The sequence below is a fragment of the Pituophis catenifer genome, unplaced genomic scaffold, assembly GCF_029215685.1.
Source record: "Pituophis catenifer annectens isolate HBS135680 unplaced genomic scaffold, rPitCat1.0.hap2 SCAF_2, whole genome shotgun sequence".
Classification (NCBI taxonomy): Eukaryota; Metazoa; Chordata; class Lepidosauria; order Squamata; family Colubridae; genus Pituophis; species Pituophis catenifer.
In genome coordinates, this window is record NW_027256882.1 from 233,963,166 (window position 1) to 233,990,693 (window position 27,528).

General features: G+C 37.5%; 1 protein-coding gene across 1 annotated transcript; it reads right to left on the minus strand.

Moving 5' to 3' along the window:
* Positions 1-26,259, minus strand: LOC139313214 (fructose-1,6-bisphosphatase isozyme 2). The gene is made up of 7 exons (XM_070938688.1): positions 26,002-26,259; positions 23,778-23,940; positions 21,148-21,240; positions 18,133-18,273; positions 15,710-15,847; positions 8,367-8,486; positions 1-336 (listed from the first exon to the last, which is right to left on the minus strand). Exons 1-7 carry the CDS (start codon positions 26,172-26,174, stop codon positions 142-144), a joined length of 1,023 nt encoding a protein of 340 aa, XP_070794789.1. The 5' UTR covers positions 26,175-26,259; the 3' UTR covers positions 1-141.
* Between the last annotated feature and the right edge of the window lie 1,269 nt (positions 26,260-27,528).

A 27,528-nucleotide genomic window follows, 5' to 3' on the forward strand; every position in this document is an offset into this window, starting at 1 on the left:
TTTTCTTTTTTTAAAAAAAGGAGGGGGGAACAATGCCTTTCTCATTGTGATCATCAGATTGGACGTTTCTTTCACTTTGTGGCTTCATATTTTTCCAGAGCATAGTGCGAAAGCAAATAGATGGGGCACTTTAGAGGGCCACTAGCTGCTTTTCTGGTGTTTCTGTACAAATGCAAGATATTCTTGAACATCCTCAGGAGAACCAGCAACAAAAGGGACTCTCTGATGAATAGACTCTGGCTTTACATCCAGCACTGGCTCTGTGCCCGTGGTAGCTATTCCACCGGCCTGTTCAATGATAAAAGCGATGGGGTTGCATTCGTACAAGAGCCGCAGCTAGAATATAAGAGGGAAAACCCATTATTCTCACTTTAATCTCTTTTGTTGTAACTATTTAAGAAGCAGTAGAAGAATTTATATCTAATCACAACAGTTTTGCAAATTATAAACACTCATACATATATCATCTGACAGCTTTGAAATCCTTGCATTGCTGTTTTTTTTAAAAAACCACAACACTAATAAATGCAGTTTAGTCCAAATTAATTTTTCCAATTCATTTCAACACAAATTGCATTTTACCCAGCAAAGAGCAAGCATGATCAGGAAGAACAATAGGTTTTTAACAGTTGTACATGCAGAAAGTCCAGATTCAACCTTACCAACCCTGGTAATAAATTCTACCTAAGATTTTGAAGAGTCCTGCTACCCTCCAGGCAGAAAAATACTGAGGTAGGTGAACTTACTATAGAGTTGTAAGCCACCCTTCATTTGAAGTTACAATGTGGCCTTGTGTTTTTGGTTTAGCATGACATGTCAATCGTACATTACTGCTTAGCATTACAGGGGAACATGGCCACATGAACTGTAATATTTTCATCTATCCATTTCCAATCAATGTAGAGAGAATTTGGGAAGCTGAATTTCAAATCACTCTAAGCCAAAATGTGCTGTTTTTAAAAAGCATGTTTGAATCCAGCTATGTCTTGGTTTATTGAAAAGTAATTTATGATTTCCAACAACAAGATTCCACTCAATGTGCTTCGACAACAAACTACGGTATATTTTGTTGCGATATTTTCAGGATCAGACTCAATAAATAATTTGAGAATTAAGAGTTCAAATATATCTCTCTTTATTTACATAAGGCATTCTATATTCACTGAATATTCACAGATAGAAGCAAAGAAGGGATGTGTGCAGCTCCTTATATATACAATGGGTGGAGCTAGATATGGGAGTGGTGAAGTATGAATACATTAAGAAGTGAAAAATAAGTTAACCCCTGATACCCTGTTCATGTACTATTTACATAATGGAGAATAAGGCATTTACTTGTGACAAATCCCCCTCTAAATGCCGATTCGATACACTACACCAATTACATTCAGATTCAGAACAATATAAAACATATAACTTAGAAGTCAAGTATTTATGTTGCTTAGACGGCAAAGGCTTTGTTAATATGTCAGCTATTTGCTCTGATGTTTCGCAATGAACTGCTTTGATAAATCCATCCTGAGATAACTGTCTCACATGTTTAAATTTTATATCTATATGTCTGGACCTTTGTCCAATGGCATCAGACCTAGATATTTCGATAGCAGCTTTGTTATCTTCATGCATGATAAAAGGCAAAGTGGGTTTTTTCCAAATGTCAGAAAGTAAATCATTAAACCATACAAGGTTATTTGCTGCTTTAGATAGACAAACATATTCTGCCTCTGTTGTTGAAGTGGCTACTAAATCTTGTTTGCCAGTGTACCAGTAAACTGGACAACCGTTAAGGAGGAATATATAACCAGATGTACTTTTTCTACATGAAGTATCGCCAGCCCAATCCGCATCGGCGTAACATGTGAGGATGGGCTCCTTGACATTATTAGGTTCCAATAACAAACAAAAGTCTAAGCTATTCTTTAAATATCTTAATATCCTTTTGACAGCTTCCCAATGGTATATTGTTGGTTTGCTGACATGTCTGGACAATAAGTTGAGAGGCAAGGCAATATCAGGTCTAGTCCAATTGGAAATGTAAAGAAGGGAACCTATGATTGATCTATAAAATGTATTATCTTTGAATTCAGGGGATGATTCGTCTGCATTCTTTAGAAAATCAGTTTGCATGGGAGTTTCACAGGGTTTAGCATCACTTAAATTACATTTGTTCAAGAGCTCTATAATCTTATCTCTTTGGGAAAGTTTGAATCCCCTTCTGGTTTTACTGATTTGAACACCAAGATACTTATTTACTTTGCCCAAAGATTTCAGTGAGAAATGTTCATTTAGTTTTGTTACAAATGTTTCTCTCCTCTCTTTATGTTTACCTATGTACAAAATGTCATCCACATAGATCAATACAAATTCTATGGAATCATCATCCTTTTTTACAAAGAAACAGTTATCAGCAGTAGTGGCACTGAAATCCATAGTTTTAAGCACTTTTACTAAACAATCATACCATCGTTTACCAGATTGTTTCAACCCGTATAAACTCTTGTTTAATAACCAAGTCTCATTTTTGTTTGTGTATTGACTGTGAGGTGCCCTTACATATATTTCCTTATCTAATTTTGCGTGTAAATACGCAGTCTGTATGTCATATTGGAACACATCGAGATTGAGTGCTGATGCTATAACTAGAGCTGTTTTGACACTCTCAGTTCTTACTGTGGGAGAGTATGTGTCTGTGTAATCCTCGGGATATCTCTGTGCATAACCTTGTGCAACTAATCTAGCTTTGTAAAGGGTATTGCCTCCCTCTAAATTTTTAATTTTATATATCCACCTAGTGCCAATAATAGTTTTGTCCTTTGGTGCAATTGCAGGTGTAAATACATTTAGCCCTCGTAAACTATCCATCTCTTTAGTCATTGCTGATTCCCATTTTTCTTTTTCTTTAGGAGGAAGTTTTAACACTTCCTCATATGTATTAGGTGTTGTTGATTCTCCATCCATATGCATTACATAATCCTTATATTTGTTTGGCATTTGTTTTCTGGTACTTCTGATTGTTTTTTCAGGCTTACTATCATTGTCATGTAAATACCTTGCTTCCTTTTTTGTTAATGAATCTGTTTTTATTTTGTGTTGACTGTTTGTCCATGTTTTGGTTTTGTTTCTATGCATGTTGCCACTGTGCTCTTCTATAGTCCTTTTCCCTTGGAGTTTGGTATCTGTGTTGGTGTTTGGGAATATTTCATTAAGATGTATTTTAGACCAGTTGGCCTGTTCATGGAACACAGCCGTTCTGGAAACTATAAATTTGTTATTATTATCGATGAATCTGTATCCTTTTGTACCTGTCTCGTATCCCATAAATCTAAGTCTTCTGGATACGTTTTCTCCTTTTCGCCTCAATTGTTTGGGTATGTGTACGTCTGCAGTGACTCCAAATATGTGCATGTGTGCTAATTTTGGTTTCCTATTATACATTACTTCATATGGTGTCTTATTTACAATGCTGGACCAAGTTCTATTTTGTGTGTAATTGGAATATTGTAGGGCTTCTGACCAGAATTGTTTGCCTAAGCCAGCATCTTCTAATGTGCATCTAATCATGGTTTGTAATGTTGAGTTCTTTCTCTCTACCACTCCGTTCTGGAATGCGGAAAATGGACTAGATGTGTAATGTAACATTCCTTTGCCCTTTAGCCATTGGGAGAATTCCTTAGACATGAATTCACATCCCCTATCTGTCATGATTTGCTTTATTTTAATATTGTGCTGTGTTTCTATACGTTTGTAAAACTCTTTAAATTTCTGAAAGGTTTCATCTTTATGTTTTAATGTGTAAACAAATCCATAACGACTATAATCATCCACAATGGTTAGAAAGTAACGTTTTTTATAAGTAATTGATGGTGTTAGTGGACCAACTAGGTCCATGTGTACCAAATCAAAAATTTTGTTGGTTGACCTTGTTGATTTTCTAGGTCTGGGACTAGTTTTAAGCTTTGTAGACTTACATACTGAGCATTCCAAATAGTTTTCACAATTTTTTATTTTAACACCTTCTGCATGTTCAGTCATCTTTTGTACTACAGGAAAACTGGCATGTCCTAACTTCCTATGTAAAACATGAGCACACTCATCGTGAATTGGCTTACCTATTTTTGGTTTTTTTTCATTATGTGTATCTTTGTGATTATGAGTTACTTTACATTCATCATTGTCACTGTTACTAATGTTTCCGTTATCTATTTCAATGCTATCTTCCATATTTGAATCAATGTTGTGTAACCATTTCTCCTTTGTTATTAAATAAGGTAGGCCTCCTTTGATTATCACTGTACCTATATCTATTCTATTTTTCTCTAATGTTGCTTTTCCCTTTGAAAACACAATGTTAATATCAGAGTCTCTGCTTAGTTTTATGGCACTAAGTATGTTATGAGGTATTTCAGGTATTAGTAATACCCCCTCTATTTTTCCTAGGCCAGGTAAGGTTACATTCCCTCTACCTATTACTTGGACTTTTTCTTGGTTAGCTACTTTTATTACAAATTTATCCTCTATAAATGAAGACAATATATTTCTATTATTTGTAGTGTGATTAGTTGCTCCAGAATCAATAAGCCAATTATTGTTCTCTGTTTGTTGTATGATAGTGTTGTCTTGTTTGTTTAGTCCATTCAGTGAACCAGATTTTCTATCCTTTGAATTATCTCTGCCCCCTCTATGTTCTTTATAATTGGGTGGACTTCTATACCTATGTCTATCAATGGAAGACTGTCTGTTGTTGTATTTATTTCTATATTCTGACCTATGTCTTTCTTTTGAAATTTTAGGGCAATCCCTCCTATTATGTTCTTTGGACCCACAATTGTGGCATCTAAATGGTTCATGATATCTTTCTTGAAATGCTACCTTTCTATATAGTTTGTGTTCTATGTGATTGTTAGAGCGACTCCTCCTTGAATTGTCTTCAGCTATTAACTTATTGGATAGACTTTCTATGGATAAGTATCCTAGATTGATTGTGTCTAAATGTGACATATAATTATCCCATGATGGGTCAAGTGAGTTGATGATAACACTTTTCATTGTTTGATCTGAAATCACCTCCCCCCTTAAATGCAATTCTGCTCTAATTTTGTTTAAGGATATTAAATGTTCACTTATGGTAACCCCTGGTTTTATCCTAGAAGAGAAGAAATCTTTAGACATTCTTGTGGTAGTAGCTACACTATCACTGTGAAACAAATTGAACATGCATTGAATAATTTCTGAGACAGTCAGATTTTGCTTAATGCTGTGATACATTGCAGGAGATACACTGGAAATTAATAAGAAAAATGCTCTATGGTGTAAGCAATCTAACTTTAGAGTCCAAGGTCTTTTTGGGGGATTAGTGATAAAAAAACAGTAAGTTTTCCTTCATAAAGACAACCTGGAGCTGCTGATACCATTCTTGCAAATTAATGCCATCTATTCTCAGCTTTGGGAAGTCACTGGGTAAATTTCCAACATTGTTGGGTCCATTACTTACAACCGGGGGTAGTCCGTGGTCTCGTAAATGCTGGAAGTTACAAAACGGCGTGGGAATGCTCGCAACGAGTCTGCACGATTCTCTCCGAGTCTCATGTCTTCCTGGGCCGTCCGTGTAGTCTTGCGCATGCGCGTTGCTCATTTCATTCCTGGAGTCGTCGTGAGAGGTTCTCGTTGCTGCGGCTCGTTCGCTTTGTTCTTCTTCCGATGAATCGGTCTCCGGCTCGATCTTGGGAGTCCTGATGGTAGCGGGTGCTCGTTTTCTTCTGTTGAGAGCGCTGGTCCTTGGATCGGTGTGCGGTGTGGGGTGGTATCTGCAGGGCTCTCTGGGTTCAGGTGTCGGTGCTCTCGTCGTCTGGATGGGAGCGGGTAGATTTTGAGGCGTTGGCTTGCTTGCTTGTTTTCTGGTTGATTTTTTAGTAATTTTCAGTTTCGGTCCAAATGCAGCAAAAAGCGTTTTCATTGCTGACTTTATTTGCATGTCTGTTGAATCATCTTCGTTCTCTGATTCTGATTCTTCTGAGGTATATATTTTTTCTTTATCATTTTCTTTATCGAGTAATGCCTTTCGCGCCAGAAATTTTGAATCAAGCTTTCTGATTGGCTCTGCTTCGCTCACCTTGGAGGTCTGTTGAAACCAAGATGGCTGCCATTCGAAATTTTGCGCGGGATCGTTGTTTTTCTTCTTCACTGCGTTTTTGTCTGTAAGCGTATCACTCACTATTTTTGAATCTTTTGGCTTTTCAGTAGCGATGTGCTTCTCTCTCGCTGCTCCGTTGTTTTTTAACATATCTTGGAGGTTCGCGATGAGGCTTTCATCACTCTTTTGGCTTTTTAAAAGTTTTAGAATCTCTGACCTGAGTTCGTTGTTTTCTATTTTGTTTTCCTCTTGGTCATCATTTTCATTTATTATTTCTTCGTCTTCTGTGGTGTATTCTTCAGATTCTCTCGAAATTGCGTTCATGGACTCATCGATTATTTCTTGATCCGTTTCCATTTCTTTGCTGTATGCCCTGGTGTTGGGCCTATCTCTTTTAGACATATTTAAGTTTTTATTGAGTCAATTCAACCATCCTCTGCTACCAGATTGTTGCGATATTTTCAGGATCAGACTCAATAAATAATTTGAGAATTAAGAGTTCAAATATATCTCTCTTTATTTACATAAGGCATTCTATATTCACTGAATATTCACAGATAGAAGCAAAGAAGGGATGTGTGCAGCTCCTTATATATACAATGGGTGGAGCTAGATATGGGAGTGGTGAAGTATGAATACATTAAGAAGTGAAAAATAAGTTAACCCCTGATACCCTGTTCATGTACTATTTACATAATGGAGAATAAGGCATTTACTTGTGACATATTTAATAAATTATGACTTAGCATATTAAGATTCTCCCTGCCTGTTCCTTGTTCCATTAGATTGTTTTCTGGATAGAATACCATCTAATACAGGGATGTCAAACTGGATTTCTTTGAGAGCCAGATCAGCATTGTAGTTGTCCTCCACGGGTAAGCTGGGGGGGGGAGAAGCCAGGGGAAAAGGGGACTCTGCCAGCCAAAATGGGGCAGGGTGGGGCTATGTGCAACCCCCTTGTGCCCTGTTTTTGGCCTGGACAGCCTGCTGCAGCACTATGCTGGCATAACTGGAGCGCACAGTGTGGGGGGGGGGCACTGGATGGCCTCTGCCAAAAGGAGGCACTGGGGGCCACATGCGCCCCCGCACCCCATTTTCTTTGCCAGAGTGCTGCAGGAAGCTCTCCAGGCCAGAAATGGGGCGCAGGGGAACACACACGGTCCCTGCACCTCGTTTTTGCTAGCAGAAGCACTGTGGGAAATAGTCCTTTGCTATTTCCAGGCCAGCCCACAGGTCAGGTCTAAGCACCCCACGGGCTGGATTTGGCCCGTGGGCCTTGAGTTTGACACCCCTGATCTAATATGTTCCTAAAATATTTATGTCCCTATTTAAGACTTATATTTCTTAAACCTCCCTAGTTTGTCAGAATTCTGAAAAGCTTTATGTCTTCTCAAATGGGAGCAAGGGAAAGAAAGCATTGTCCCATTATTTGGGATACTTTCTGAAGCATGAACAACAAACAACAAACATTGCTTTGGAAAATGATATACATAGTACAGTGTGTATTTCACAGCACATTGTTCTCCCAGGTAGACTATTGTCTGCTAGTTCAACCATTGTGTACTTTTTTAACTAGTTTTTAAAATGATCTGTAAACTTACTCAACACTAATTTATAGTTTAAAATGTTCCAGGACTAACTAAGACACCTTAGTAATGAACATGTTAGAAAACCATTTATTTTTTTCTGCTGTTTAAAATCAACCTGCCCTCTCTCCAGAGAATTTCACATTATTATCATCTCCTAACTAAAAATGAGAAATCCTGAATTCATGAGGATCTTGTCAAGAATTAGAAACTTGCAAAAGCAGAATCAAAGGCCCACTGAAGCCACTAGCCAAATGCCATTATTTAAACAATGAAGTCATATAATTTTCATCATAGTCTCGGCTGATGGTGCTATGATTAATTTTCTAATAACTGTGCAATCCTAAACTCATTTCCTCACATATATAGCATATTGTAATACTTAGGGGGGTTTCTTATATAATAAATGTGGGAATTGGGCAAAATATAAATTTAATAAATAATAATTAATATGCAAGTGTTTCTTATAGACATATTCCTAATTTTTACTGCAAAAGACTTCAACTCATTAATTGGATTCCTTGTGATTCCTTGCATCAGTTGGGCTGTTCTCTAATTTTAAATCCTGATTTTTCCAAGGAACAAAATGCCCACCTTTTTCATTAAAAATGAACTTGCTTATAATAAGTCAATTTAAAGTTAAAACATACCTTTCCTTTGGGACTTTTCTGATTAGCTGGATATAAAAATATCCCACCATAAACCAGGGTGCGGTGAACATCAGCCACCATGGAGCCTACATATCTGGCTCCATAAGGAGATTTACCTTCCTGTAAAGCAGAAATATAGATTATATCAGAGTGGAATTGTTCGTACTCATTACGTAGTGCAGACCTGAGCCTAATCCGAGGCACAATTCAGAGGGAAGAAAAATAATGAAATACCTAGTCTGCAATTTCTAACAATTATAGATCCATGGAATTCTGGCCATAGAAATAAACTCCATATCAATCAATTTTTTGGTTGGCAGAAATCCAAATGTGCCAGAATATCACACCCTAACCTCTCTGACGCAGTGCAATATTATATCCCTGGCAAAACAGACTATAATATTAAATGTTTTCAAGCCTTCAGAAAGCATTAAATTATTGCATGTATGGAGCTTGCAGATTTATTTAAGCTAGAATGAGACAGAGAGTGGACAAGAGAACAAATAGAGAAATGCCGACCTATTGCCTTTCTAAATTTCCACTGCAACCTCCCGTTCTCATTTTGTTATATCCCAAGACCAAGACACTTTCACTGTTCCAAGTGAACAACTCATAGATTTCCCTTTCAGATGACAAAAGAAACTGATTGATGGTTTGGAATGATTCATTTTTCCTTTCTGGAAATAGCTAATGGTACTTCCGCTTGGGCACTTGGAAAGATAGAATTCTACCATTTGATACTGCCCAAGTGCTCTCAAATAAAAGTCACAGTTTATGGAACTCTGAGTAAGCCTGTTGGTTTCATTCCACTCTGCTCATTTTTAAAGGGTAACTTCTCACCATGCAGGTGTTTCAGAGTGTTTATATTAATTTTCATTTATGCTTTGTGGTCGTGCACCTGTATTCAAGAAAGTTCCCACTACATCACTCAAAACAGATGATACTACAATGAGCAGATTAACAGAGATATATTTCATTTCCTTTTCCATCTTCACATACATAACATACCCAAACAAATTTTAAAGTCCATTCCATGCCTCAAAGAAGCAACATAGCAACAATCAATCTCATATAACACAATACAGGGTGTCCTCAATTTACAACAATTCCTTTAGTGACCTTTCAAAGTTACAATGGCACTGAAAAAAGTGACTTATGACCGTTTTTCACACTTAAAACCATTTCAGCATCCCGGTACAAAATTCAGATGCTTGGCAACTGACTCATATTTATGACAATTGCAGTGTCCTGAGATCATGTGATTTACCTTTTGCAACTTTCTGACAAGCAAAGTCAATGAGGAAGCCAGATTCACTTAACAACTGTGTCATTAACTTAATAACTGGAGCAACTCACTTAACAACTGTGGCAAGAAAGGTCGTAAAATGGGGCAAAACTAATTTAACAAATGTTTCATTTAGCATCAGAAATTTTGGGCTCAATTGTGGTCATAAGTCGAGGATGATCTGTATTAGCAACACTCAATCTCATATAAAACAATATCATTCAAGCTACCTGTTGAAAATGGCCTTAGGTGTTTGGGATGGGAACTAGGATCTACTGGGGAAAAAAAAACTCAATTCCTTCTATAATATCAGTAAAAGTTCATTTTTATAGCTTGCAGGTTTTTTCCGCAACTGGAATAAAAGGGATATCGTATTTTTTTCTTCAAAGGGATGCTTTGAAAATCAATTTGTCGATTTTCAAGTTATTCCTTGATTCAATTGTATTTCTTTAAAACAACTTGATAGCTTTGATTTCAGATCAGTGTTTAAGCTTAAGTGTCTTTTTCCTTGAAACAATTTCACACAGGAAGGATGCAGTAAGCAAACTTTCAAACGCACGAACCATCAAATATCTAGGGCTGGCTCAGGAATTCTGGGATTTGAAGTCCACAAGTTGTAAAGTTGTCATAATTGCCCGAGTCTGATCTAGGGGAAGATTTCAGTTCTCCCTTCTTAAGAACTTAATAGCAATGTGTACCTGATCATTTCAGTTGACAGTGATGTAATAAGTACAGTGAAGTCAAAAATTATAGAGTAAATAAGATTGTAATCTCATTTCCTACAATCTTTTACAATAGTATTTATAACACAGCGATGAGAAAAGCTATTTACATGCTTTTTATTCAATGCACAGTGAGTTTTGTGGAGAGATAACACTGCAATTCTACTGGTTAATCCCCTACAGAGCAAGTGTAGTGGTTTTAGCGGTTTTCTACATATCTAGAAGATTTCAAGCCTTAGGAACTCATATTATGCCCATTGTTTTCTATCCTAGATAGCTAATCACCTGATCAGAGAAAAAAAATACAGCATATTCTTACACAACATCAGCCTTAGAATAGAATAGAATAGAATAGAATAGAATAGAATAGAATAGAATAGAATGGAATGGAATGGAATGGAATGGAATGGAATGGAATGGAATGGAATGGAATGGAATAACAGAGTTGGAAGGGACTTTGGAGGTCTTCTATTCCAACCCCCTGCCCAGGCAGGAAATCCTACACCACTTCAGACAAATGGTTATCCAACATCATCTTAAAAACTTCCAGTGTTGGAGCATTCACAACTTCTGGAGGCAAGTTGTTCCACTGATTAATTGTTCTAACTGTCAGGAAATTTCTCCTTAGTTCTAAGTTGCTTCTCTCCTTGATTAGTTTCCACCCATTGCTCCTTGTCCTGCCCTCGGGTGCTTTGGAGAATAGTTTGACTCCCTCTTCTTTGTGGCAGCCCCTGAGATATTGGAACACTGCTATTATGTCTCCCCTAGTCCTTCTTTTCATTAAACTAGACATACCCAGTTCCTGCAACCATTCTTCATATGTTTTAGCCTCCAGTCCCCTAATCATCTTTGTTGCTCTTCTCTGCACCCTTTCTAGAGTCTCAACATCTTTTTTACATCGTGGTGACCAAAACGGACCTTCTCTGACCTGATCCTCTCTTCATTCCACACCTCAAAAATGTTCAGCAATGGCCATGCTGACTGAAATTTTAGGGTAGCCATTCTATAACAACGGGTGCAAAAGCTAAGAAAGAATGAACTAAGGAGATCTGATGCCAGCCATGGACAGATAATGTAAGTACCAATCCAATAAATCCAATGAAACAAACCACAACTAACTGCAATATGGTGTTTAATCATCACTATGATTAGGATCACAGCCACCTTTTCTGTGACTGTCTAGATTTACAGATTTACCTCTTCAATTTTGTAAAAAAAAATTAAAATAATTGTACAGTTGTGTAAAAAAAAGTAAGTAAACCAGATGACTCAGTCTAAATTGGATTCGCTGTTGAAAAGGCACAATAAGGTTAAATCCCTCTCAGTTTCTGTTTCCCCTTTTTCCTGGTTTAGTCGAACATATGTGTTTGTGAAAATATGAAATAATGCCATCTTGAACTACAGTGAGTTGAATAAAGTCACACCTGCTGGCTTCATGGAATTCCTGCAATGAACACACTAAATGATGATTATGAAACAGGTATAAACAAAGGTAAAGTCACCCAAATCCAGATCCTATATAATATAGTGAAGTGATTTTCTGGTTTTTGTTTCTAATTGTTTTGTGATAAATTTGACAAAGAGTATCATTGCAAAATTCAAGTTTATAGGTCAAGTTCTGAATCAGACATATATGCCTTGGCTGCTCGGCAACTAAAGCAACAGGAAAAAATACATTTTTTTTCTGAAGGCTTTTTGTTTGGCTGAAAATTTAATCATGAGTTGCTGGATTTGGAATGGGAAATATTCATATGTAGGGTAGACAGGTTCATATGTAGGGAAAATAAATCCATTTACATAATACCATCTTAGTGTTCTTCCTGTAACGCAGGTTAGAACAACCTCATGTCCCAGGGCACATGCATTCCTTAAACTCTTTTTTTTTTTTAGTGGCTTTAGTAGGCTTTTCTAATTACCTGGCAGAAGTATTTTCTGATATTTTGAAATGGGAAATAGCTACCTATTATGTAAGTCATAAAATGAGATTAAATTCATTAACAATTGGTCTATTAAACTAATAGGGGAAAGGGCAGAAAGGTTGATAGATCCAGTTTGAATCTACTATAACTCTCCTTCCTAAATTGTAATTGTAGCCCCAACTGAATTTTAGAGCTTGTGAGAGAAAGAGAGCAAGATTGCCTCTCTCTTTTCAATTTTAAATTAATCAAAGTTATTGGTTACACCTGCTTTTGCTACAGTTTTCCGATACAGCACAGGAAGCTCTGCTTGTTTAACTTAAAAGCAGGAACTTCTGATCTCTTCCTCTCTCACATGAAAAAGGAGGAGACCTGCAAGCCCAAGTTGTTTAATGTGTGTGAGAAGATTGCACCTGCCTGACAATTAGTAGCAACAGTGAGTGTGAAAATTATGGGTGTTATTATCCTGAGTGCCTGAAAAGTTGCTTGGAAAATTCTGCTTGAAAGGGTACAAGAGGTGAGCAGGAACAGTATGAAGGTTGAGGGTATGGCTTTTGGCCAAGTAGGGGATGTTAAAAAGCAGATTTCTGTTTTCAGCATCTGATTAAGAAATGCTGATCCCTGAGAAAGGATATTAATATACGATTGATTTAGAGAGAGTATATGCCTGCATTATGGAATGTTTGTGCAAGAATTGAAGGTAAAGTATATTGAAGTACAGGTAGTCCTCGTCTTATGACCACAACTCAGCCTGAAATTTCTGTTGCTAAGTGAGACATTTGTTAAGTCACCCCATTCACCCGATTTTATGACATTTCTTGTAGCAGTTGTTAAGTTAGGAACATGGTTGTTAAGTGAATCTGGCTTCCCCATTGACACTGTTTGTCAGAAGATTGGAAAATGTAATCACATGACCCCGGTACACTGCAACCCTCATAAATATGAGTCAGTTGCCAGCATCTGAATTTTGATTACATGACCATGGGGATGCTGCAACAGCTGTATGTGTGAAATATGGTCCTAAGCAGTGGTGGGTTGCCCCCAGTTCGGACCGTTTCTATAGAACCGGTAGTAAAACCGGCGGGAGGCTCCAACCACCAACCCTGACGTCATCAGGAAGCTTCTGCGAGGAAAGCGAGCCCGGTTGCAAACCGGTAGTAAAGGTAAGTAGAACCCACCCCTGGTCATAAGTCAGTTTTTTCAGTATCATGGTAACTTTGAAAGGTCACTAAATGAATTGTTGTAAGTCGACGACTGCCTGTATAGTACACCATAAAAGTAAAGCATGAAGGCAAAGAAATAGATTGCTTAGTAAATGATTCAAAAATGAGCAGAGAGCAAGACGCAGTGTATGATGTCCCATTGGCTGTTTAATACTCTATACTTTTGGGGAAATGTTTAAGGAATGTTTGTGGAGTTGTTGGACATGCATTGGGTAAGGAAGTGGATGGGTGCTGCATGTTCTTTGACATGCAGATGGTCTTTGTGGTCAGTTGAGAATCCAAATAATTTGCAAGGAACATTAGACATTATAGAAGGATGGATCTGGAAATAAATATAGCAAAGACCAAACTGGAATTGACATGGAAAAAGCACAACTTTAACAACTACAATTATAAATATTGGAAACTTAGATCCAGTGAATCTGTACTCCTTCATGAAATATTCACGAAAAAATGGGAAAATCTAAGAAATGCAATTACTGGCAGTAATGAACATTTGTTTAAAAAATTTAAAAAGTAAAAATGTTCTATATACCGACAGGTTTCTATCATTTTGTTATATAGAACTAAGAAAGTTATGGATAATGGAACAAATAAGCTCCTGAAAAAAAGAGAAGCAAGTTTAAAAGAACAAAATGAAATAAATCAATATATGGCAATGATAGAAGCAAAGATGGATTACTGGCATAGAAATGTATCAAGAGGCATGGTAAATAATGTTAGCATAAATTAATTTTAGGAGAATCAGTCTGGTGTAGTAGTTAGAGCACTGGGCTGAGATTGGGAGATCATGAGTCCTATCCTGCCTTAAGTACAAACCTTGGAACAATCACTTTCTCTCAGCCCTAGGAAGGAGGCAATGGCCAATCACTTCTTAAATTTTGCCAAGAAATCTCCAGCAACTTGTTCTTGTAATTGCCAGGAATCAAGACTGACTCAAAGGCATGAGAAAGAAAAACAGTTTTAGCAAAGCATTATTTTGTTTCTCTTTTCTCATCTGTTTAATTCCTTTGGTTCACTATTCCTTATTCCTGGCTCATTTTCTGTGCTTTATACTGTATAAAGTTTCTTACCACAAAAAAAGAAATAGCAGATGGATATGAATGTATTTAGTATGTTATAGGTGTTCTCACAAAATGGCTGCCATGAAAAAGCTTGATCATAGTTAAAACAGTGAATATAGCCAATCACCCATAACCTAGACCAAGGGTGTCAAACTCAAGGCTCACAGGCCAGATACAGCCTGCAGGGTGCTTAGATCTGGCCCATGGGGCCACCCTAGAAACAGCAAAGGACCAGCCCACGGTGCCTCTGCCAGCGAAAACAGAGCTCACAAAGGTCGCGTGCAGCCCTCCTGAGCTCCATTTTCACTGGCAGAGTCTTGCAGGAGGCCATCGCAGCTGAAAATGGAGCTCAGGAGCCCATTTTCACTGGCAGAGCGTTCAGGCCACCACAGGCACTCCTGACACAAGTGACGTCGAGCTGGCCATGTCCCCCAAGGTCAAACACAATCCTGATGCGGGCCTCAATGAAATCGAGTTTGACACCTCTGACCTAGACCATTCTAGTAAATTTATCCTTGTCCGCCCTAAGCTTCCAAGATATTTCGATCACTTCAGCCATAACCTCATTTCATTTTTGAAAAATGTCTGTGATATTATGGAAGTTCCGAAGCCACCCTGGAAATAAACATGTAAGATTATGCTTTCTTTGATCGTAGGCTGGATTTTTTTTAAAAAAATGTTAACATATTTTGTAAAAAAAAATCTTTTTAATGGGTATGAGCTCAGTCTTTAGATGTTCTCAAGGAAATAAGTCCCACTGTCCTGTAAAAATGTATCCATGTAAGACTGCAACTGCAGTTTGAACCATGGAACTTACCCAGTGCCCCAATATTTTTCACTATTTTTTGCTATATATTTCACAATTCTATACTGGATATACTTGGAAGGCGACCTTCTTATATTTTGTTCTTGAGCTAAAGTAATGTTTCTAAAATAAACACCTACCTTTTTGCTAAATAACATGAGTTGCTATTGAATGGGGACTTACTTAAATTTTCCAGTACTTTTGGACAACACGTTTTCTCCTTGAATGCATTAATTCAACTGTAATCAAAATTCTTTGTGGGAGCTATGGAACTAAACTATATTAAATACTACGACTTATAATTAATGGCAGCCAAATGGTAAATTACCTCAGGAAATTTCTTCTCGTGTAAATACTCAGTCACAGCAGGATCAAAATACTTTGCATAACCTTCATTAAGACTATAGATTTTTCCTTTCTTCTTGATTTTCACATCTTTTTCCACCAAAATGAATTCACCAAGACCCTACAAACAGATAAAATAAATAAAGGAGTTTATTCATATACTATTAACTCACATGCCATCTTAATGATGTATTACTGTAAATATTTCCCATTCCTTCAAGGAATCAGGTAAAATTCAATTTAATCCACTTTTAAAGGAATAAAAAGAATTGAAGTTAGTGATAACCAATTGTACAAAAAAAAATCTCTACAGTTTTAAGTGTCTTTGCAAACAGTCATAAGCATCTTAGAGATTTTGTGGAAAGATTTCAGACCTGCACCAGGGTGAAATCTACTTACCTTCCCTACCAATTCGGAAGTATGTGCGCTGTCACGTCATGTCTGATTTTAGATCCTCTGCGCATGTGCAGAGGGTCAAAAACATGTTACCTTCTGGTTAAAACCAGGAAGTAACAAATGTCCGGGCAGGTGGGCGGTGCCTCGTGCGGCCACCGCTATTGGTTCACCAAACCATGCGCTGCTGCCACTACCAGTTTGCCTGAACTGGAGCGAACCAGTAGCATTTCATCCCTGGCCTGCACTATTTACTTTGTTCTGTTGTAGAAGAGCCTATTGTCCATCAGCTGGAACCCAGGATTCAAAATAGTAGGATGGACCATTAAACGAAGAATTACGGATAAGGATATCCATAGGCACATTCATTAAAAAACCCAATGTTGGAGTTCTCCTCCTCCAAGCATTATTTTTTAATAATGTAATAATTAGGAGGAAAGGCTTTTGAAATGTTGATAGTTCTGGGATTTAGAAGCCTTTGCCAATCTTCTGCAGGCCTCCCAGAAGCTGACCATTAGATCTCCATCTTTTTATTACCAGTTCTGTGGGCGTGGCTTATTTTGTGGGTGTGGCTTGGTGGGGGTAACGTGACTGGGTGGGCATGGCCAACTTTTTTTTTTTTTTTACTTTTTAAAAGCATTTTTTCAGCCGAAGAGGAGGTTGAAAAAATGCTTTTAAGAGTAAAAAAAAAAAAAAAAAAAAAAAAGGCGTCTGATGTGGTGGGTGGGGTAAGCGAGTGGCAACCTGGCCCTGGACCGGTTCGGGGGCGTGACCAGCCAATGTTATTACCAGTTCTCCAAACTACTACCAATTTTTATTACCAGTTCTTGTGAATCGGGAGCAACCCACCACTGATTCAAATAGTGATGTCCACATAGAGAGGGATCACCACTAGAAATGAAAGTGACTAAAGCAGTACAGACTCAAGCTAAAATTTCAGAGTACAGGTAGTCCTCAACTTACAACCACAATTGAGCCTAAAATTTATGTTGCTAAGTGAGAAATTTGTTAAGTCAGTTTTGTCCTATTTTACAACTTTTCTTGCCACTGTTGTTAAGTGAATCTGGTTTCCCCATTGTCTTTGCTTGTCAGAAGGTTACAAAAGGTGATCACATGAGCCCCCCCACCCCCCCCCCCCGACACCACAACCATTATAAATGTGAGTCAGTGATCAAGCATCTGAATGTAAATCTCGTGACCATGGGAATGCTGCAATGGTCATAAGTGTGAAAAATGGTCATAAGTCACTTTTTTCAGTGCTGTTGTAACTTTGAATGGTCATTAAGTGAACTGTTGTAAGTCAAGGAGTACCTATAATCAATAAAGCTTTTTTAAGTTAAGTTAAACTAATGTGCTTCCAGTTTAGCATCAGCAGGAAACACTATACTAGCGAGAATTCTGGTTTTTTTTCCCTAGCAAAATTATGAAAAAATTAAAGAATAATTCAGTTTTCAGCACAATCTGGTTAACAATTAAAATCTGGCCATGTTTTTCATGCATGGATAAAACAGATTTCACATCCTAAATTCAGTTCAGTTTTCCCTTGCTTGTTGAAATATGTTTGATACCCTTTATCGGCTGCTATTGCCACACAATGTTTCCCAATGTTTTTAATGCTAGCTACAAAATAGTGTTGCTTATTCATTTGATGAAACTCCTCTTGGTTTCACTGCTTTAAACACTAAAGTAGCTTGCAGTGACTCTTCTATTCTGACTTTGGAGGGGGTCTTGTAAAAGCCACATTAGCTATTCTGTAGTTTTGAGGACCAGATCTAGAAATGCATTTCATGCCTCATCCAAATGATTTGAACATGTCAATTCATAAACAATCATTTTGCCACCATGGCGTTACAATGGTGTTGTACGGCCAAATACAGGCCCAGGAAGCATTGCTCTCATTCTGAATGGCCTCTCTATTATACCACCACCACAGTTCCTGGAAAGGAAGATAGTTTTCATACGGAATATGAAACAGTAACCAAAACAGAACTATGCTTAGTATTGAACACATACCGGATCCAACATAAAGCAGTCCACTCCTTGACCCGTTGAAAGGGCAACCAACGTTGCGCTGCCATACAGAGCATAGCCTGCAGCCACAATGTTGCGTCCAGGTTGTAAGGCATCCTTTTCAGAAGGCTCATCTTCAGAGGTCTAAAAGAAAAATTAGTGCACTATTAAACTAGTAACAATATTATAGTATAGTATAGTATAGTATAGTATAGTATAGTATAGTATAGTATAGTATAGTATAGTATAGTATAGTATAGTATATACATATACATATACATATACATATACATATACATATACATATACATATACATATACATATACATATACATATACATATACATATGTACCTATGCACTACTATTAATCTTCTCATCATTCCCACCACCCATCTCCTTCCATTTATGACTGTATGACTGTAATTTTGTTGCTTGTATCATTTGTACCTATGACTATCATTAAGTGTTGTACCTTATGATTCTTGATGAACGTATCTTTTCTTTTATGTACACTGAGAGCATATGCACCAAGACAAATTCCTTGTGTGTCCAATCACACCTGGCCAATAAAAAATTCTATTCTATTCTATATACATACATATATATAAAGCATATATATCCATATATTTTGCTGTTTCAAAATTTAAATTGGAGGAAAACAAAGAAACTTAAAATGTATGGATAGGACATTCTCTTAATCATGGAACTACAGTGTGTCTGATATACTGAGACCAAAGAGGCTTTTCTATAAAATAATATTAAATTTAATATTAATATTAAATATTGAATTACAGATACTTCCAAATTACAAATAAGAGCATTAATGGTAAAGATGTACCAGCTACAAGTCATAAACTGAAGTAACTTGTCTGTGTCTGTCAATAATCAATCTTCAACAGCAGGACTCATCAAATGAAACACTGAGTACTTTAACATTGTTCCTTTACTTGTTCCAAATGTCACTGTGAGACTCAACGCCTGTGTTAAATCTATTTGCAAATGGCTAATAATTACTATTAGCTCATGTTCTTAGGTAGTAACAGCTAGCCATCAATGGAAAATGTCAATTGAAACTAATCTTTTTAGGTCAAAGGTGCACAGCCTGGGAGTTAAAGTCTTACATAGCCCACCAAAATGGGGATACACTGCTAGGGTTATCCCTAGCATTTTAAGATTGGTATCATAATAAAGTGTAGATAATAATATGCACAAATTCATATTCCACATTCACTCTGAAACAATTTCAGGCATTCAAAATAGCCTGAAGAACCCAACTGCAAAAGGTTAAAGAATAAGTGATCCTGGATGGTTATTTAAATATTATTTCAGAGAATTAGTTCAAAAGGCTTAGAAAAACAGGACTCTGCCCTAAATGGATCAGATAACTTTTAGGTGATTTGATCTTTTACTAGAAATGCTGGGTTACATTTCTCCACCAAAAGATTAGTACATATTCCTGGGATTTAAGGTTAAACTATATAATATATAAAATATCATGTAGATTGCTTTCTAGTTTTTATTTTCTTTAATGTATGGATAAAGGAAGAGCAATCTGGATTTTATATACACAGGTTGGAACATCCTAAATTTTTCCACTTCAGAGTCTGTTTTCCAAATTAGCATTGATTGTTTCAATACCAATCAATTATCTATAACAAGGGTGTCGAACTCATGTCATCATGGCTGTGTCACGTGATGTATCATGACTTGTTTCCCAGGTGTGGGCATGGCCAGCATGGGATACATCCGGCCCCTGGGCCGCAAGTTTGACAGCCCTGATCTATAGCCAGGCAGTACACTATACTGTTATTTCATTTATTCTGACCCACTCAGCTGAAATGCTCAATTGAGCAATTGAATATCTGATGGCAGTCATCAGACTGACCATTCATCCAACAACTTCCATATACAAATCAATAGAGCCAGATCAAGTTCCAGGAAGGATTACAACAAAAAAAACACCACTGTTTGTCATTTAAAGCATTTAAAGTTCAACACACTCAAATCAATTATTAATAAACAACAGCCCATACTGGTCATATCAGGACACACAATAAAGACAAAATAATATTCGAGCGAATTGGCTATCGTGGTTAAGGCATCAAACTAGAGACCAGGAGTTCTAGCCAGCTAGGTGACTTTGAGCCAATCATTGTCAGCCTTAGAAAACACGCAATAACAACTATTTCTTAATTCTTGCCAAGAAAACTGGGGGCTCATGTCCAGGCACTTATCACAAACCAATACTAACTCAGAGGTGTGCCCATACACACACACACACACACACAAAATCAGAACACTTCAACCTCCTAAGACATTCCATTAAAGATCTCAAACTGATATTTGGAAAAAGATAACTTGACTAGTACAATTAACAGAATGAAGTTACATACATCAAAAGAATTGAGGCTATCTCAGAATGTCCCAACCAAAAATGGATTTTTACTTGCAATATTATTAATTGATGAGGTACTTATAATCTCTTTCACATATAACTTGCATCTATATGATTACCCTACAAAAGTGATGCCTTTTGCAGATACTATTAAAAGCAAGAAAGCATGGGAGACTCTGACTGCCATTTCCAGTTTGTTATTTTAGCTAATTTAGGGTCATATAAAGTACAACAGTATGATGTATCTCAATGATGAGAATATAGGACATCTAACATGTAGAAAGTAAGAGGATCAACCATCATACTTCCAGTTCACTTCTCTGAGAACGTAAAGAACTAATGTCAGCTACAGTAGATTTTATAGAGTTGATTGAACATATATTTGGATCTGACCCAGAGTTGTTCCCTAGGCCTGTTGCTTCACCAAAGAGTTCTTCAACCTGGAATCACACACAAATTCAACAACTTTGATGACAATCAACCTGGGGGGAAATTCTGTAAGGTGAATGCTATTTTTAGAAATCTATAAATGACAGTGATAAAATGAGATGTTACAAGGTATTTGTTCTTTGTTTTGGAATATTACTATTAACTATTCCATTTTTCTTTTCAGCGGCTTACCTTCTTGTAAATTGCAAATATTGTTCCTATTGAGGCTAAACAGTCTATATTGGAAGAGCCATCTAGTGGATCAAAGCACACCACATATTTACCCTGAAAGGGGAGAAACAAAAGCAGTCTTAAAACAGATATTAGCAGGTACAATATTGATGCACAGTTTAGCTAAAACTAATTTAGAAAGTTAGTTGTCCTGAGAAATCTGCTTTACGCAGAAGAACAGTCTAAACATGCATTTTCATATCAGAGGGATGATGAAAAATAGACTATTATATGGTATAATACCAACTCCCTACAACCGATATTGTACTATATAATACTCTATGTTTATATAGTACAACTTGTACTGCATCCCCCCTCCTACACATACACAAAAATGTTGTAGTACAACAGTTCTTGTCTGGCTGGTGAATTGCAAGTCTGCTAAAGCTATCTTTCTTTTTTCTGCAGTTCTTTGACTGTGTTATCAAATATTATTTCAAGAAGCTTGGCAGCTTCCTGATCCATTTTTCAGGCAAACTGGGAACAGCAATAGGCAGGGGTGAAATGCTCCTGGTTCGGACTGGATCACCCGATCTGGTAGCAATGGCAGATGGTGGTTCGGAGAACCGGTAGCAAAAATCCCTGCGCATGATCATCAGAGACTTTTTCTTTTTTTACTTTTAAAAGCATTTTTTCTACAACCTCTTCTGATGAAAAAAAATGCTTTTAAAAGTAAAAAAAAAAAAGCCTCTGATGATTGCGTGGCTCAGCTGGGATCGTCAGAGACTTTTCAAAGCATTTTTTTCTGCAACTTCTTGGCCGAAGAGGTGGTAAAAATAATGCTTTGAAAAGTCTCTGACAATTGCAGCTGAGTTGCCTGATCATCAGAGAGACTTTTCAAAGCATTAGAAAAAATGCTTTGAAAAGTTAAAAAAGAAAAAAAGTTGGCCACGCCCACCCAGTCACATTACCCCCCCTCCCCACCAAGCCATGCCCACAAAACTGGTAGTAACAAATTTTACATTTCAGCCCTGGCAATAGGGTATCAATGAAATCAGGTACCTGACTTTCCTCAATTAGATTATGTAAGTACTGGTAATGCAAAGCCGCCCTTGAATACAAGGTAATGTATTTATTTCTCTCCATGCTTCATTTTGGAAATTAAGTCAGATTCCTTTTAAGGCTGAACTAGAATCTCAGGGAAGAGATTCCATGTTTTTATTTATATTTATTGAGAACTTTCATATAAGATAAGTGAAAAGACAAACAAAAAGAAACAACCTGCTCCCCAAATCAGAAAAGTACAAGAAAAGGAAACTAAAATTAAGAAACACAAATTACTTCTGACCTTATTTTCAACAGGTAATTTACATTCTTATTCATCTCCACATTTAATCGATATCTTTTGAAAAAGCAATAAATTCATTTTTTCTTCTTTCGACAAAAAGTGTTGAGATTTCATATTTTCAAATCTCCTGCTCCTCGTCCTCCAAGCAAATTGTGCAAAATATGTGCAAAAGTGAATGTAACTGTCAGATAGGAAACCTATCCTGCAGGATTTTTTAAAAAAAACCAGTTTCCATTCAATTGATGGAAAACTATTTTATTTCTCAATGTCTTTCCAAGTAAAATAATAGTTCACTGCATACTCGGTAAAATGTGGTGTTCATGAAATTGTAGGTAACCCAGTGCAAGTATCCTGCAGCCTGCCTATCATAAGTTCCAGAATAAGGCTCAAGCATTTCCTCACACGTACCTAAATCTAGCAATCTTTGTTATTCTGTGTCCTCACAATGTCATTTTCCCTAGTCAATAATAGAGGCAGCCTCCAGTTATTCTTAGCTGTTCTGTTTTTGAAAGGAGTGTTTTTCCTCTTAGGGGCTTGTCACCAAGAAGAATAGGGTGGACTTATTCTCCAAAGCACCTGAGAACAGGACAAGAAGTAACTGTGTGGAAGATCATTAAAGAGAGAAATAAGGAAAAATTTCCTGACAGTGAGAATAGTTAATCAGTGGAATGGCTTGCCTTCAGAAGTTGTGGCTGCTCCAGCACTGGAGATTTTCAAGAAGTGATTGGACACTTATGTGTCTGAAATAGTATAGGATCCTCTTCTTGAGCAGGTGGCTGGACTAAAAGACCTCCAAGGTTCCTTCCAACCCTATTATGTTCTGTGTTCTTACTTGACATGGTTTTTGTCATGGATTCAATCTGGCATGTTTCACTGACCATCTAGTTGCTGACACGGTCAGGTGACTCCAAGAGGTTGGGATCAGCTCAGATCATATTGGCAATTTAGTTTTGTGTTAGCATCCCTGCTCCCCCTGGTGTTTGGAAGCTGTCTTCCATTTTATTTCAATATGGGCATGAGAAAGTTTTTCTTTCAGACCAAGTTATCCCTCAGTTTAAGCAGTTCAGTCTTAATTCAATTTTGGAAGTTTGGAGGCAGTATTATTTGTGGAAGTGATATTCAGTTCTGGAATGGTGCAGAGGGGGCAACTCTGCCCCCAGGCATTTTCAATTATAAAGCATGTCTTTAAGGTTTCCTTTGGAGCCCCTTGGAAAAATTTATTTTTCCTTCCGTGACTCAATTGTGCCCTCTGCTGCTTAATGAAGGAACATTCTCTTCCCACTTAATTAGACCGCATACTGACCCTTTTTTCTTTTGGAGTGATTAGTGCTTCTTTATTCTCTTCAGAGACCAGGACGCAAGTGCTGTAGGAGGACTGGAGCATGTTGATAACCAGAGAATTGGACAACACATCCAGTTTTTTCTGCTCGTCCCCAGTCACATTCACGCTTCCTGCAATTCCATACCTATGGAGGGAAAAAAGCCCACGAGGTTATTACTAACATGAAAAAAGGGTTAAGTCAGGGAAAAGCAAATGGATGCTCTTCATATTTTTGGACTGTACCTCTCATAGTCTTTTGCCATTGACCATACTGAAGAACGATATTGAAGGCCTTTTGGAAACCCTGAGGGCCTGAATGTGCTCCCAGGCATTTCCAGAGGTTAATTGGAGACCATATTCAGTTTATTGAATTTTTTTACCTCAACAATCATGAAATTATGCATATATAAGAGCAATGTGCTTTAAAGTATTGCAAACCGCTTCGTTAATAAATGAGTCTGCTTTTGTATCCTCCATGGGTTTTTTTAAGCATAATTTTATTGACATCTTCAGTGTTAAATGTCCAGAACTGTTTCTGTAAAAAGCCAATCATTGTAATGCTGTGATAGAGTCTGTTTCCATGGTCATCTCTGCTGGAAGTCAGCTATTCAAGGCACTAAATGAACCCAAGATGAAATGGGAGAGAACTTTCATCAGCTCTGGGAGCTCCTTTCTATTTCAGCCAACCTTCTCCTCTACCACATCATCCTGCCAGCTGGCCTATTTTTTTTCCACACAAGTTTATCAATCTTCTGGAAGACTGGCAGACCTGAATTCCGAAATAGCGCAAGTGGGCAGGATGGAGCCTCTGTGCACTGACAACTTGTCACTTGGGCAACTTGAAATTGATTAAGGTCTCTAATCTAGGCACCATTTATTCTTGTCAGGTCTCACCCCACCATACATTAAAGGGGGGAAATGAAGCCAGGGCACTTCATCAATTGCTGCCCTTAAATTGTCACAGGAAATTGTAGCGACACTACAAGCCTCAGTAATAAGACAGAATAAAGCTTCATGGTCCTAGTAGCAGAATTTAGTGAACTATTTAACCAATGCTTAGACTGCCCCAATCATACATCTCCAGACGATTCACAGGAATCTCAAGATGCAATATCAGTAGAATAATAAATATAATAAAATAATTAGTGTCATATTTCTAGTGACTCAATGCACAGTAATGAGGTTATGAGGAGGAGCATTCTCTCTCTTTCTCTCTCTCTCCACTTAATTCCATCCTTTTGCAAGCAATGAAAGGATAAATGGCTGTTCCTTTCAAATAGGAAATGACAGAGGGCTGAATGGCTTAAGATCTTCAGAACCAAATATGGCCCTTCCCCATGACCAATCCTACTCCTTTTCTATTTTCTAGACAACATTTCCGACTTTTATAAAAGACAGTCTCAAAGGTTTGCTATTTGATATCATCCTTCAAGATGAAAGTGTCTTGTTGTAACCTTGGAAGAAAAAATTCAAGAAAATCTGTTGCCCTGAGACATTGTGCTAGGAAGCAGAAGATTTCACCTTGGCAACTTATTATCTGATTAACTAATTCATGTTCATATGAAATTATAAAAACAGGCCATCGGGTTTCTGGAAGACAATCAAGACTTGGCCATGACATCAAACCTGTTAATGAAGACAATGCAATTTGCAATGGCACAATTCGGAATCCTCCTCAGAATACAACTCCTATTACATTAGAAACAAGTTAGCTGGCCTGATCTTTAGGCTGACATGCTCATGGACCATTTTATTTGAACCTCTTAGTCACAGAAATAGCATAGAGCAAATCGGATTATTCCTGGGTTAATATTACTGCTTTGGTTTGCTGAATTATATTACCAATATTAAAATGCATGCATACTACATGCTAGTACACTGTCTACATCTCAGATCCCATTATTAAATTTTGCTATATTCTGAAAGCTTTTGTTCTCCCCTTGAAATTATTATGTTAATAGAGTAGAGGTTTCAGATTTTGTTAGTGCCTTCTTTCTGTTTATATCAAACCCAAATCAATAATGAGAGGTTTCTATAACTCAGCATACATGTTAGCTGTTATAGGCACTTTTCTTTCATTGCAGCCACGTGGAACTCTATCTCAATAATTTTGTTCAATGTATTATAAGAAACAGGCCTCCTTCACCAGATCTCATCCAAGACATTCTAATATAGTTCCAATTCTCCCTTTTTTTATGCTACTCACATATGAGCAAGACCTGCCTTTCGGACTGCTGATGAGATGGCCTTGATGGCAGTGAGCGTTGAGTTCAAAAGTTGGGTCAATTCTCCCGTTGCCCCTTTCACCCGTCGTCCTTTCTCCATGACATATCGGTTCAGGGTTATCATATCTGTTTCAAAGGGGCTTTGATCCGACATGTTGGCTGGAAAGCAGGATGGATTTTCTTGGTTAGAATCTAGGAGTTCTTCTCTTCCCCTCTTGATCCCTGCTGTTTGCGGGTAGTTTTATTTTAAGGAGAAGCAGCTGGTGGCACACCAAGCATGGATTAGTAAAAGATTCCTGATCCCATGTGACTTGAATGCTCGAAATAGACCTGCTGCACAATTCCTCTGGATCTTCAAAGCAGCAAGAGTGCAACTTCTACTCAGCTGAACAAATTACCCTTTTGGAGTAAATGCACAATTAACTATAGGTAACTAATTGTGATTGAGTCGCTGCTGAATATGATATGAAGAGAGAATTAATGAATGCCTCTAAATCCTGTCATTTGTGGATCAAATAATCTCATAGAAGTCAACGATGTGAATAAGGTCATCTATGCAGCAAACTCTCAAGGAATTTACTACCAAACTCGGCAGTTGCATTCATCTGTGATGAAATGTGGGTTTGATTCATGGAAGTAGAGGGAAAGCAATGTTGAGCCACTACAGAAAAGATATCTGAGTCCTGAGAAAGTAAAAAGCATGAGGAAGAAACTCAAAACAAGTCCATCTTGACTGGATTAGATACAAATTGAAGTAGGGAGAGGCTTTAATGCACTTTGAAGGTTTTGATACCATGCCCTAAGCTCCTTAAAGAACATTCCAGGGCTTCTGGTGACTCCTGCTTTGTGACCTTGCATACCTTGAAAGGCTGACAGTCCCTGACCTTTATTATCTGCTTTACTATAGGTTGGCAACTTCTTTGGTCTGAGAGCCACCCTTTTAAATATAGAAGAAAGAAAGGGATACTGTAGTCATCTTGCCCAATTCCAGGCAGAAGCTTGAGTTTGGCCAGGATGACATTTTGAGCAGCTGCCCCTTGTTCATCAAATAGCAAATGGGGAACTTTCTCAGAGTTTGGCTCAAAGGAGTTTCACATTTAGCTCCAAGAAAAACTGTGAAGATATGGTCCTGCCAAAAAACAGCTAAAGAGCTTTATCAAGCCATGGTGTTAAGTAGAAAACATGTCTTCCTCCAGATGTTGTACCACTTTCACTCTAGACACAATTTTAGACAGTTTGGCTAATGCAGAAGGATGATGGGAGTTGTAGTCCAGGGAATTAAGCCAAATATTCAAAGCCCAATTTAGCATTGTATATTTACCCAAATAGTATTGTAATTATGAAGAGGATTCTACTTCCTGGGTTGGTTCCAATTTGGAAATATTTTGGAATGCCTAATTTCTACTCTAACACAGGAGTTTCTCTTTTCTAAATCTACCCAATTTTTGTTTATCAACATGCCTAGAACAGGGCTGGCCTTGCTTAGTCAGACAAGAGATGTTGGATTC